General features: G+C 39.4%; 1 protein-coding gene across 13 annotated transcripts in view; it reads left to right on the top strand.

Moving 5' to 3' along the window:
* Nucleotides 1–13,980, top strand: part of NRG1 (neuregulin 1) — a 184,996-nt gene that overhangs the window by 156,619 nt on the left and 14,397 nt on the right. For 7 of the 13 annotated variants that reach the window (XM_052778033.1, XM_052778031.1, XM_052778028.1 and 4 more), the window contains 2 exons: nt 6,187–6,245; nt 12,600–12,623. In XM_052778033.1, the coding sequence (XP_052633993.1) occupies nt 6,187–6,245; nt 12,600–12,623 (83 nt within the window). Of the gene's footprint in view, nt 1–5,460; nt 5,529–6,186; nt 6,281–12,599; nt 12,624–13,980 lie in introns of those variants that run through there. The other 6 variants (XM_052778035.1, XM_052778034.1, XM_052778030.1 and 3 more) reach the window with 4 other exon arrangements.

The raw sequence follows: 13,980 nt of genomic DNA, 5'->3' as shown, positions 1-13,980 counted from the left end.
AGCACTGGAGTTCACCTCCTGCCTGGTGGTGCACCATGTAGCATTTACATCTGGAGTTGAACTAGTCGTAGTGAGTTACTGCTTCTCTCTGGCTTGAGAGGGAACTTGGCATTTAAACCTTGGCAAACACCCTTGCAACCTAGCAGGACTGAGCAGAAAGGGGGCAGTTTTGTAAGGATATTGCTGGTTTTCAGACAGACAAGAGACAGTGGTCAGTAAAGACTGTCATCTGCTGTAACTGCATAGGTTTTCAGTCTACTAGGACTAAAAATCAAACACTAACTGTAAAGATGACTCTGGTAGGTGAGTTAGGTGAAGGTCTATGATGCTTTCATAGGTTGGGAAGGCATTGACTGCTTGTCTCTTCTGTTAATTAAAAAGCACCCCAGACAAAAAAAAACCCTCACAAATACCAAACCCCACAATGTTCTGCTTTACTTGTGAGTCTTCTTTTTTTGTAGAAGGATGTTACCTGCACTTTATAAGCTTTGTTTTGCTTTGGTTTTTCACAGATTGCTCTGTTGCTGAAAGTGATGAATATTTCAGTGATCTTAGAATCATTTTTAGCTGAAGTGAATATGGAAAAGTTACTGGCTCTGGTGGGTTGGATTCTTTTTTGAGAGAGAGAGAGAAAGATTTGTGTTAAATTTACATGATCATTATAAGCCAGCTGTACAAGATGAGCAGTTTGCTATGACTCTCCAGGGCATGTACAAGAGCCTACCTGCCTGTTTCAACTTCCTATCCAAACACTGCTCAGAAAACTCCAGGGCAGCAGAGCTAAGCATCTAGCAGACTTGCTAATAATTAGCATTGTCTTGACAGTTTCAGGTACCCCATTTTCACTGGTACGGGGACTTCTCTTTTTTTTTAAATTCAGAGATCTGACTGTGTTTGTTCTTTGATGTTATACATTGGCTAATTTTTTAATTAAATGTCTCAGAGACGCTTGGATGAAGTGGAGATTTTTTTCCCCTCTTGTAGACAAGAAATAACCTTTAATTCTGGTGCTGGAGTTCAAAGAAAAGGCAATTCCCAAATTTGACAGATGTGCCTGTCTCTGGGTGGCCCAAGACTTATTTGGAAAAAGCATCAGAGCTGTAAAATCAGAGAGGGTGAATCTCATTTACAGTAAGGCAGTGGAAACGGATTCTTATCCTGAGAACAGTCAGGGCCACCGCTATTTTGCAGGGCCTTTTGCTATGCCCTCTAATACTTGCCAGAACTAAAACTTTGTGTTGTGTAGCAAAACAGGACACAATACAGCCATGTAAGAAATAAAAGTGTGAGTACTTGAAAGCGGGTGTACTTGGAAACTGAAGAGACAAAATAGGTTCTTTTCTTATTTCATTAAAAATACAGATGTTTACTTTTAATTCTAGTATTCCAGTGTTAATTAAAATAAGTATCTAACCAGTTCACATTGCCTTCATTGTTCTGAGAAAATAAATCTTCCCTCAGAACATGCCTGTGGAAACAGAATGTTTGAAATATGGTACTTGCTCTTCATATTTCTGCCTCAGTAGCAAGTTCACATTTTTCCATATGGTCCATCTGTTGAGAGCAAAAACAAAATTTCTAAAGCATGAGCCATATCATTCTAAATTGGTTTTATCCCTAACCAAAAAAACATGACTCAGATTCACAACAACCATGGAATTTTCCAAGTGATATCTCTGGTTTTGTAAATCCCCAATACTATTTAAAAAAAGAAGCTCCTAAATCCATCTTCTATTAAAGTCTAGGTATGTATTAAAAAAAAAAAAAAGTGTTTTGTAAAATATATATTGTATAATGATCCAAACTGGATCTGATCTTGCTGTCATGGATACTGGTGTGAACTTTGAAAAAATTCCCTGCTTTCAAGAGGTAACCATGTGAAATACTCAAGAAATGTGTCAAGACTTAGTAATGCATTGTACAGCTACATCTATGGTAGCATGTATGTTCCCTACATGTATTTTAATTATGGCCCCAGACAGAACAAAACAATCTCTAAATATGAAAGATGAAAAAGGAAGCTTTGAGACTACTTAAATAAACTAATGTATAAAATTTTCAGAAGTTTCATAGGAACATGAGTCATATTTTGAAAACATCATAGACTTTGGAAGCTGGGAAGTTACTGGCTTCCTATGAGACTGAGGTTCCTAAGTAATTTTTGTTCAGTTGGAAATGTATCCCCAAGTTCACTGAAGACAAAAAATAAGATAGCTTCTTCAATAAATATAAAATTAAGACCAGAATTCCTAGTGTTTACTTCTTACTTGAAGAAAAATATATATGAATATAATATCTGTTACATTTTTAAAGTATTCTTTTGAAGTATCCTACCATGAAGGCCTTGCTGGTCTGACTAATTGATTTCTTGCTCACAGAGATCATCTTTTCTAGTGCTTTTGTGCTACTGAAGAAATGAATTTACATCCAAATTTCAGTGGATGAAAATAATGCTTCTCTCTAACAGAAGGATGCTGCTTCTTTTCTTAACAGCAAAAGAGTGAATGATGTACTTTTTAATGATATAGCTATTTCCTATATCCATCTTCATGTAAAGGCCTTGATGGAATAGAAATTGACAGTAGATTCTTGAAAACAGCAAAAAGAGAAAATTTGTTTCCATGATACTAGCAAAAGTTCCAGAGATACTCATTCAACAGGCAGGACAGGAATACTAGTTGTGACTTAGGCTATGAAATGGATGACTAAATATGGAAGTGTACTGTACTTCCCATGAAAAAAAAAAGCATTCTCCCACAATGCATTTGTTTATAGGCAGCAGATGAAATGGAAATGTGAGGTCCTGATCCATTCAGCCATTCCTCTCCTGCTGAAAAACAGTTTGATGATATGCATTTGATGTTCTGAGAAGTGCCTTCTGAACACATGCAAATACCACTCTTTGCAACTACTGTGTGTAGAGGAAAAAAGCAAATATTTTAGTATATGTTGTTTAGTATTGTGGTTTCACCCAGTTAATACAATAAATAAATAGTCCGAGTAGCCTTTTTTTAGGCAGAAAGGAAATTATAAGGCTCTTGCAGCACAAAGGTCTACTTGTTGCCCCAAGTTGCTTGTCTCCAACTTTTGCTAGTGTCATAAAAGAAAATGGTACATGGGTAATGAACTGGAAAAGAAAGACACAACAAGAAATAACATCTGGAAACTTTGAGCTGGACAAGATGTTTTGAAAACGACACCATTGCAAGCTGTTTGTAAAAACACAATCTGCAGTAAATAACTTGCCAAACAACACTGGAAACGGTGCTGCACTGCATATCTGACAAATAAAATGCCTTTAGCATTCACACATAATCCTAGGCTGACAGGCTCATCTCAGCTCTCATCTCAGCTGGCCCACCCTGGACCCGTTCTTAGCGGCAGGTCCTGCAGTCCATTTCCTGACAATGGTTTCAGAGTGAGTATAAACACACCTGAACTGTTTTCAGCGCCATCTCAACAGGACTGACCCTGCTCGGTCTGGAAGTGATTTCAGCATTGTCTACACCAGTGCTCCAGTTGTTTTCATCACCTCCGCAGCTGCACCAACATCTGAAAACAAGCACAGATGGAGCAAGCAGCCACCAGGAGTCAGTGACAGGAGCAAAGCCTGAGGCTTTTAATCAGCAGCATGTTCATTAGGATTGTGTAGGGTTGAGCCTGACAAACAAGATGTAGAGGTCCCTATGAAATGAAAGCCAATGCAGGTGTGAATACCAGCTTTCCAGGGATGAGTATTTAACTAGATCACCATAGTGCAAAATAAAACTGAAATCACAGGGGTAAAACATTCTTACTCTCGTTCAGTAACACAGATCAAAGTGGCTTCTATCAAAGGCATTTTGCCTTCTATCAAAGATGCAAAAAGTCTTCTATGGTGCCCAGTAGTATCACCTTTTCATTACAGAGTTACCCTTGTTGCATTTTTCTCAACAGAATATATCTGTGGAGACTGGGATGTCTCCACCCTGGGTACTTATCAAAAGGTACAACCTTAGCTCTGAAGAACATAAACTCCATTCCTTAATAAAAAATACATCATTACAGCAAATCAGCTCCAAAGAATCATCTGCAGATCCTCAATGCATACCTTTATTATACAAAAAATCATTCCTGCCTGGTTTATTGGAACAAGATACTAGCGTTTATGCCTGACACTGGTCCTCTGCCGAAGTGATTTTCTGAAAGTCCCATTTGTACAAGGGCAGCATCCCTGACCCTTAGGGCTAGAGGCAATTGTGGAAGAGTGGAATTTAAAATATCAGGACAGCTTTCAGTGCACATGAAACTGGGGTGGACAGGAGAGGTGGAAGATTATTCTGAACAATATGCATTTGCAAATAAGAAGGTTTTTTGGGCCCTGGTGAGTAAATGATGAAGCAGTTTGAAAAGAAGGATAGCACCAGATTGGCAGCAGGAGAAAAAGAGGGGGAGATTCTTGCACCATGGCAAAATCATGGAGAGCATCAGAAATACAGGCAACACAAGTGATGTATTCAAGGATGCAGATATCAGGTAATGTCAGGTTACACGCTGAGTAAGAGTGGGTAGAAGAAGGAGGAGGAAAGAAGATTGAAATCTATAGATGTGTGGTGGACAGTCATTCACACTTACGTCTGAAGCACAGGAGCCTGCATTGCTATGGTGATATTCTGGGAGCCTGAGCTCTGCCCCAAAATGGAGAATAAAGGTGAAGGAAGAACTGACAGCCAGCAGCAGAAGAAAAGACAGGCAAAACACAGAAGAGAAATTCCTTCACTATAACCAAGGGGAAAGCTGCACTGAAGTTTTCGGCAGAAGAGCTTATGAACTGAAAGGGAGGACAGCTGTGGGGCTTCAAATTTTGAGAGCACCACTGCCCTCTCATCTTATTTATTGAATGGACTGACTATTTTTCCATTTGTCAGCCATGTTGAATATACTTCCTGCCTTTGGGTTTGAGTTTGTCTTCTCACTTTTTGGAATTTTTTTTGGCTTTTCTGTGAATGCTGTTTTAACTATTCCCCTTCAAAGGAAATTACTGGAAGACGCAGCGTGCCATTACAGAAATAGGGAAATCATGGTATTTTCACAGGATTTATGTGACTGATGAAAGCAACAGTGTAAATTGCTGTTACACACTGCATTGCAAATTTAAAAACACTCAATCTGGTCCCTTCATGAGGTGGAATAAGCAATGAGCTGATACACATTTTTGCTAGCCCTGATTCTTCTTTCTTTTTCAAAACAGACAAGAAAAAAGACTTCCTAGATTTTTTCTCTGGTGGATTTTTGCTGTAAATTTTGCAAAGTGTTATCTTCTGGAAAGGTTACACTTTCTTGCCCCTTTTCTGATCATTTTTCCCTAACACCTAACCAGGAGGTCACTTAATGCACTCTCATCTCCATAGGCCAGCAGATGTCAGTCTGTTAGTGCAGTGGTTTTGGTGTACTATTGCTTATCACGTTTTTGCCCTTTAGGTGCCAACCTGGATTCACTGGAGCAAGATGTACTGAAACTCTGCCCATGAAAATCCAAAACCAAGAAAGTATGTTAAAATAATCTGAACTTTGCTTTCTTCCCCAACTACAGCAACAAAATCAATAGTACTTGGTGTTTTCACAGTTCAGCTGGAACCGGCCTCTTTATGCAATAATTTATGACCTGATTCTCTAAAGTAAAATCTGTACACCATGGCATTATTGACCTCCAAAATGTTTCTCATTTTGTTATTTTGATCTTTCCATCTGTTTGCAGATGCATTTGTATTGCACACACTGGCAGCTTTCTTGTTTGGGAGACTGCTGTTAAGTGCAACCCTAAAAAAGCAAACTCATGGAGATGAGTGATGTACAAATCTTGTGTCCTCGCCGCCTTGCGGAAAGTGCATCCTAAAAGCAATTTCGGAATTTGGAATGGTGAATTTCTGTCTCACATCTCGAAACACACTTTGATCTGGATTGGATTGGTTTGGTTTGGGCTGGTTTTTCAGGGGGGGGGATTTCTTTCCATTTCCACAGAGCAAATGAGTTGCTCTCAACATCTTGAGCCATTTTGACACAGTAAACCGAGATTCAGTTTCTGAAAGTGAACTCACCAAGTCATATCAGTTCACACTGAAGGAGCTTCTTTCTTGGCATATATTCACCTCTTCTCTTTTCTCTGTTTTTTCTCTACCATTTTTTTTTTGTTTGTTTTCCTCTCAGGTGCCCAAATGAATTTACTGGTGATCGCTGCCAAAACTACGTAATGGCCAGCTTCTACAGTACGTCCACTACCTTTCTGTCTGTGCTGCAATAGAAGCATGCTCAGTTGGTGCTGCTTTCTTGTCGCTGCATCTTTCCTCCAATTTTTTTTTTTTAATCTGTAACTAGATTTGTTGCCTAAGGCCTAATATTGATTGTCTCTGCCTGTTGCATGAAAATGATAACAAAAAGCAATTGCAATACTCTCCTGGATTGTTTGGCATTGAGGTTATGGGGAAAGGCAAGACTTACTTAGGAACACTGTGAAATTAACACTGAATGGTGTGATACAGACTCTCCACTGACATCAAGTAGTAAAAGTGCAAAAATGAAGTTTTGAAAGTCTCACATTTTATTTGCCACAAAAAGCTTATGAGTCTCTATACCGATCAGTACTCCCCCAAAAAAGGGACAGGTAGCTAATCCTCTACTTGCATATGAGATTTGTATTTGGACCTACAAGTTAAAGGTAATTGACACACTTACATCATTTCTAATGAGCACATGCCAAACAGGATCAAAGTGTTCTTCCTCCTCATTGTCCAAGTTTCAGGGGAAAGATCACAGAAAGACAAAGAAAAGGGGGAGAGACAGCATAAACAATGGGGTCTGACACATTTCTTCGTGGGTAACAGGTGCAAGAGATCAAGTATTTCAGAGCCAGATTAATTGGCCAACGAAATGTACCAGACAGACACACACACATAGACACACACACACACACAGAAGACTCTGTCTGTGTCAGACTGCTGGTAGAATCAGCACTGCAGTCACATATCTCCTAAGCTTTCCCATGGAGGGACAGGTTAATTATTATTACTTGTCAGGGAGGAAACAGAAAGTACACTGAATATTTATTTTCTCTTATTGGCTATAGCAAAGTCAAAGGTAACATATAAGAAAATTGCTTAGATCTTACATTTTAATGCATGTGTACTATTCATAATTAATTGTCGCTGGCATCAGAATGTACTATGATCTAAGAGCAGTATTATAGGAACTATTTTTTTGATGGATTACTTGTCAGCACAGAAAGATTTCAGAGACTTTAGGCTAGCTTAATTTAATTTCCATTAGTATATAGGACAAAGAGCTGTTAGCATGTGCTGGACATTTTGGAGCCTGAAGAGATGCATAGGTTTTCTCTTATACTGATGGATGAAAAATGTCCATACATAATTCATACTGCCCATCATGGAAGCTACCCATGTAAATCCCAAGGGTGCTGACTGGAGACCAGACCTTCCAGCATTCAAGTGTGTATTTTATGTCCTGTTTTAAAAGCTTTATTAGTGTGAGTTATTTTTAAAATGCCTCTGGTAACTATGGATTTGAAAATTTTTATGCTGTTACAGTGTTTAAGTTTACCAAATGTTAGATTTAAATGGCCTTTTCTGTGTATTGTGGTGAAAAGTGCAGTTAAGGTTTTCTGATCTTAAAAGAATCATTTAAAAGGAGGTGGTGTAAAAATATAAGATCCATTTTTTGCTGCTGAATTTACCCTGAAAACCATGGAAGAATTGTATGTTGATCATAAATTCATTTTCCTAACCAGAAAAAAAAAGGGGGAGAAGATGGGGGGGGGGGGAGTAAGTGGGGTTTTCTTCATTAGTTTTTCAGTTTCCTAACTCTAGTTGGGATTTTTAAAGGAATCTTTGAGCAGTAGACACCAGGCTGAGATTTTCTAAAGTTGGCTCCATGGGAAAAGCATAGATGCCCTTGCCTTGCTGCAGGAGTTATGCTCAGCTATAAGTACTTATGCCAGTCCAGCCCTCCTCTCCTTGAAATGCACTGGCAGGAGAGCACGCTGCTACCTACCTCAGGCTACTCTTAGGCAATGGCTCTGAGACTCTGGCACTTCTGCCTACCCTGCATCTGCAGTATAACGTCAGGTTTCTTGAACTGCTACAAATCTTAAAAATACACTTTTGGGAAGGGTCCAGTGAGTGTACATTTATATCTAACCAAAAAAATCAATGAAGAAGCATTTATATGACTTTTTATTATTACACCCAACGCAGACCAGAGTATACAATTAAAAATGGGACTTAGATCTTCAGGCAAATGTTGCATTTGGAGCTTAAAGCCAAGTTCATATCTTGCACCAAGTGTTGTGGGTGAGTAACTTAGCTCTGTAGATGCAGCTTTTGCAAAGTATAGAGCAAATCAGGATGTTAAACAGCATAAGTGCCAGTAGAAAATGAAAGTGTACATGTGAACTATACAGTGCTATCTAATTTGACTTTCAGGAGGGTCTTTCTTCATTTGGAAAGAAAGGGTCAATGGGATTCCACGCCAAGTGTGCCTACTGATGAGCTGTTACTATCTTAAGGCTCTGTATTTGGCTGTTGAGAAAAAGTTAGCTTCAGAAATCTGCCCTAGAGTTGGTATTTGTAAGAGTCCTGAAGTTACGAGCTTTGCTGAGGGCCTGTTGCAAGATCAAAACAAGGCTGATGCTAAGCATTCTAGAAATCCCCTGTCGCAACAGAGTGCAAGGCCAACTGGCTTATCTTGGCAGTGGTTTGGTTAGCCCTGGAGGATTCAGTTATCATGGTGCACTAGAAATAGGTTGAAAAGAGACACAGGAAATGAGGTGGATCTCCATTTTAAGAAAAGTTCTTCTATAGAAATGTCTTTCCTTTCTGTAAGTGGAAATCTGAGCATAACTGGGAATGGATGTGAGGGAGACTACTGGAAAGCACATGTTTAGGCTCACTGTGCCTTGGCTTCCAGCTTTGCAAACACACCAAACCATGGGACAACCTGTTGTGGCCAAGAGGTGATGGCTGTTAGGTTCCCCACTTCCACAGTGACCTCCAGCACTGCAGCTACACAGTTTTTCTCCTTCAACTGGTCCTTACTGCCACTGGAGACCAAGGGACACTAAAGAACAAGCTGTGCTAGTTTTGCTGGTCTCTGGAGTCTGGCTGGCAGACCCTGTAATGTCCTTTCTTTGAGCACAGCAATCACAGCTGCTACCAGGTGTTTTCCCCAATACCCCGGCTTTTTGCTGCGGTGGTTTTGACTTTGAGGCTTGTGGTCCACCGTTGGTCCATAAGACACCAGAAGGTGGTCCACAGAAGTGTGGCAAAAATACATCTCTTCCATGCAGATATATTTGCTGTTTTTGAATGTTCACACATTCACTCCCTTGAAGACAAGGAAGCAAAGCAAATGGAGGAAAATAAAAGTAATGAATTAACATTAAAAGTTTTGGCTCGTTTTTATGTAGCTATGCATGAGAACTCTTACAGCAACACTGTGCAGAATGAACCTTGGGATAAGAAACACTGGTGGAGCCTTGGATTAATAGAATGTTGAGGAAACTTCTCTAGAGCATAATCACAGGTAAACTCTTTGTCCTTCCAAATGCCCCAGATGGGCCAAGGACCCCACCCAAAGGGCCAATTGAATTACTTACTTGACTAGTTAACAGTTATATATGTATTGTGAATATAGAACAACTTGTGGGGCATGCTGTGAGCTGTCTCGGGCATTAATTGAATGTGGTCTCTGCCTTGCTGAAGGCAAGTGTTTCAGCGTGGGACACCAGTTTAAACTGTGTCCATTCCAGCTCTGCCATCCTTGGTGAGCAAGAGGGACAGTGTCAAGAGGGGCAGAGGGAAATTTCTGTTTAGATGACAGCCTCCACCGCATACTGTCAGGATGAGCCTGGCTGAAAAATTAAAGGGGGCAAGAGTTGTGTAAAGCTATGATATTCTAGAGGGATGACCAAAACTGCTGTTACTCTGTAATGGCCTCAATCTTTCAGTCTTTCAACATAAACTACAGATCTTCAAAAGTCCATTTTTCAGCAATTTTACTAATTCAGTATTTCTCAATACCTATATATTTCTTAAGTGGTCACATCTCTATGAGGGTACTAGACAATCTTACCTGAAATTTTTGTTTTCTAAGGCCTTTCAGCACCCTAAATTGTACTCTTTATTTGCTGAGACCAAGACTCCTAAACGATGCAAACAGATTTGAAAAATGTCATTGTCTGTCTTCTGCTCAAGGTTAAAGAAAACAGTTTTTCACTATAAACTGGTCAGTTAATGCTCATTAAATGCTAAAATTGCTATGATAGAATACTGTAATTAAGAAAGGACATTTTCTGTACTTCTGAGACTCTAACCAGTTGTAGGATAACACTTTTACAGGAGCCATAGGACTCAACATCCCAAGTTCAAAATTTATTTTTCAGCCTGAGTACCACTGAAATGAATCAAGATTTAGGATCCAAAGGGGATCCTAAGCCTCATGAAGAGATGCAGCATCCCAGCCTGTCAAGCAGAATTGGCCAACATGTAGGGTTTATGTTCTGTGATAGTTTGGGGGATTTTACTTTGTTTTCAATTCAAATTACATGAAAAAGAAACTTTTTTAGAATTTCTTATTACCCACAGAACACGTTTAATAAGAAAACTAAGAAACTAGGCACCTTGATGCTTCAGAGGTGAAATTGGTCTCCCTGAATTTCTCTGCTGCTGTGTGTGGTTGATCCAAATGGGTCCTTCCCTTGTCAGGTGCAAGGTGTCCACACAAAACCTGCAACTGTGCTCATTGTGCCCTCACTGGGCAGCACCATATCCCCAGGCTATCCACCCACCTATCTCTATGGAGTAGCCACCCCAAAATCTTGGGTGCTCAGCAGCTGTGTCACACCGCTCATGAAACAGCATGCAGTCCTGGAGGACCTGTTCCAGCATTTCCAGGCATCATACTCTTGTTCTGTAGACCCTGGACCCCAGCATGATACAATACATCCAATGAGTTGTACTTGTAAGTCACTTTTTGGAAAAACACCTTCTTCCCAAGCATTTTTTCTTCCAATACTGCCCTCACAAAAATCACATCCAGAATGAAAACTGACTTGTTAAAGATAATTAATTGTATTTCTTCTTAGAGTACCTGGAGAAATTTTCAATAGAAACCACATTGCATGTAAAAAGTATGCAACAATATTGGGTTAAATAGGAAAAGATCAAAAATGATGACCTGTTTATAAAATGAGAAGTGTTGGGATATCCTGCTTTCTTTTAATCAGGTCTCAGGAATGTAGCTAGGAATAGCAAAGGTAAATAAGAGCTACATGACATCTAGGTTTGAATAAGCAATGCATGTTTCTTCAGCATGTTTTCTTGTTAGGGCTTTCAGCCAGAATATATTCCCATTTTAAGTACCAACTTCCCATTGAATTATTTGAAATAGAAACTGCATGATATGAGTGACTTCCCATAAAAATTAAATTACATCCAGGCTAGGCGTCTTACCTATAAGGAGGCATAAATACAGCAATATATGTGCATGGGCATGTCATTCATTTTATTGAAGACTTAACCAAGCTTTCTATGCAACTAATGTATATCGTTAGCAGTGTTCATGTAGGCATGTAATATTGGCTCTTCAGGAAGAGACCTGGATGGATTCCACCTTACTTAACCCTTAAAATGTTACTGATTAACAGGAAAGAATTGGCATTCCCCATGTGTACAAACTACATAAAATATCCATTTTGTCAGAAAATTAGGACTGGATTTAAATTTCACAGCACACAAAGATAAAGAAAGTAAGAACTACCATGGTTATGGTATTGGCCCTGTGGGAAGTGTCTTCTAGGGTACCTGCTGGGGGGAAACCTGTGTTCCTCTTCTCCCCTGGCTGCTGGGGCCTGGCTGCTAATTTAGGCAGGTGATCCATGTAAGCAGTATCAGCCCCTGCACCCCAGGGTGCATCCAGCCAGCCAGCAAGTGTTGGTCTGAGGCAGTGCAGCCCAAAGGCAGGGTAAAAGGGGTTGGCTCCTCATTCTCCAGAAATGAGAGCCCTGCTGCAGTCAGTTTGCAAAGCTGAGAAGGGCTCCCACTGCTGAGCAAACAGTCCCAGCCACCTCCAGGTAGCAACCCACAAGAGCAAAGATCCGCATGCTGGGAACAGGAGCAGGGCCAGAAGGAAGGGCAATGCATGACCCATTTGCAGGGGAAAGCTGCCCCTTGTAATGCGTCCCTGTGCTCTCGTGGTCCCATCTAAAAACAATCAGCTGTTTCACATGGCGTCATCAAGCCATAGCCCCCTTCATCTCAGTCAGGTTTTTAAGGGTTAATGGTTCCTGCAGCATTCCCTGCTCTGTGGCTGTTCAGATCCCCCATATGTATTTTGGTGTGTAACCCTTGTAGAAGGTCTGGTCATGTAGCTTACAGAGGCACACTTGAGCACTGCCCATGTAACCACATGCCCCTTTGCCCTATATTTCACATGCAGACACAGAATAGCTGTAATTCTCATATATGATTTATTTTTGAGTACAGTGTATTGCTCTTTTCTGAAACTTTCTCCTTTTTCTTTCTTTTTTTGTCAACTTTCTGCATTGGCAGAGCATCTTGGGATTGAATTTATGGGTATGGACCAATCATTCCTTTTAGCCTACAGATTTTAGAGCCTGAGAGATAAACCCATTTTTATTTTTTTCTCCACCTCCCCTTTTCAATTCCTAACCAATTTCTTTATGCTTTAGAAGGGATCATACAGCTATAACAACAACCCTTGTCAAAATGTTAGCAGAGATCAGGTCACTAAAATGATACTAGTGATAGGATATTCCAGACCTAAGGAGTTCTAGTAATTACTGAAGTATTCATAACATAGTGTACATTCGTTTTTCTGCTGTGTAATTTTGACTGTTTTGACATTTGCTTTTGCTAAGTTCTTCTAGGGTTGATGGATTTTGGAAACACTGTAAGCATTAAGCAAAATGACTAACTAGGCTGTAAAAAAAGATAAACTGTTATGGCCACTTAAAATTCTGCAGATTTGCAGTTTTAAGCTCTGGTTTCCAAGTAAAGTTTTATGTCTAAACCCACAGCTAGGTATGTAAATCAGATGCATATACATATGTGTAAATGGTATGCATATATACATTAATTTCTAGGTCTGTAAACTAGAAGTGAACTGAAGTAAAGGTTTACAGCTAGACTCCAGATCCTCAAGTCAGCAAATATATTCAATATTTCTAATACCAAACTCATATTGGACCCAACCAAGAATAATGGCAGTGGGTACTATTTTTACACTTCAGCTTAAATATAATAGAAATAGGTCTTGTAAGTCCTCTTCATGAATAGACTGTACTTATCTGACTAAAATTTAGTAATCAAGGACACAAATAACGCATCTCTTGAATAGACTAGCCTGGAATTCAGGTCAGTTTTAGTTTGGAACCTCCTAAAATTGTAGGCAAATGAGAAAAAACAGCCAGTGATGCTTTTCACACAGTTTTAGTTCATGTTCTTATTAAAAATGCCCCCACAAAATGTCATTAGCTTAAGCTGTGAACTGTGGAAAACCCATTACAAGTCCAAATTTAAAAAATCTCTCACAACCCAGCTTATTGTTATTATTATCACAAGGTAATATTAATTCTCACTCATAAGTACTAGATCATGGTAGAAGATATATGGCTACATTAACATATGAGGAATTAAATTAAAATCCTTTAGAAAACTGACTTGCAAATTTGGCTTTATATATGAAATTACGTCAGCGGAACCACCTCTTGGAATGAAATTCTTTTCAAAATCCCCGGAGACCTGTAAGAAGAAAAACTTTAAAACAGAGCAAATTTAAGACCATATATGTCATCAATTATGTATAAATTAGGATGATGTGAAATTAATTGCATAATGTGCATGTTCAAAAGGCTGCACATAGAGGGATTTAATATCTTGACTTAAGTCTCACATTGATTTGATTTTCCTA

The sequence above is a fragment of the Harpia harpyja genome, chromosome Z (assembly GCF_026419915.1).
Source record: "Harpia harpyja isolate bHarHar1 chromosome Z, bHarHar1 primary haplotype, whole genome shotgun sequence".
Taxonomy (NCBI): Eukaryota; Metazoa; Chordata; class Aves; order Accipitriformes; family Accipitridae; genus Harpia; species Harpia harpyja.
This window is presented reverse-complemented; position numbering and strand designations above follow the sequence as displayed.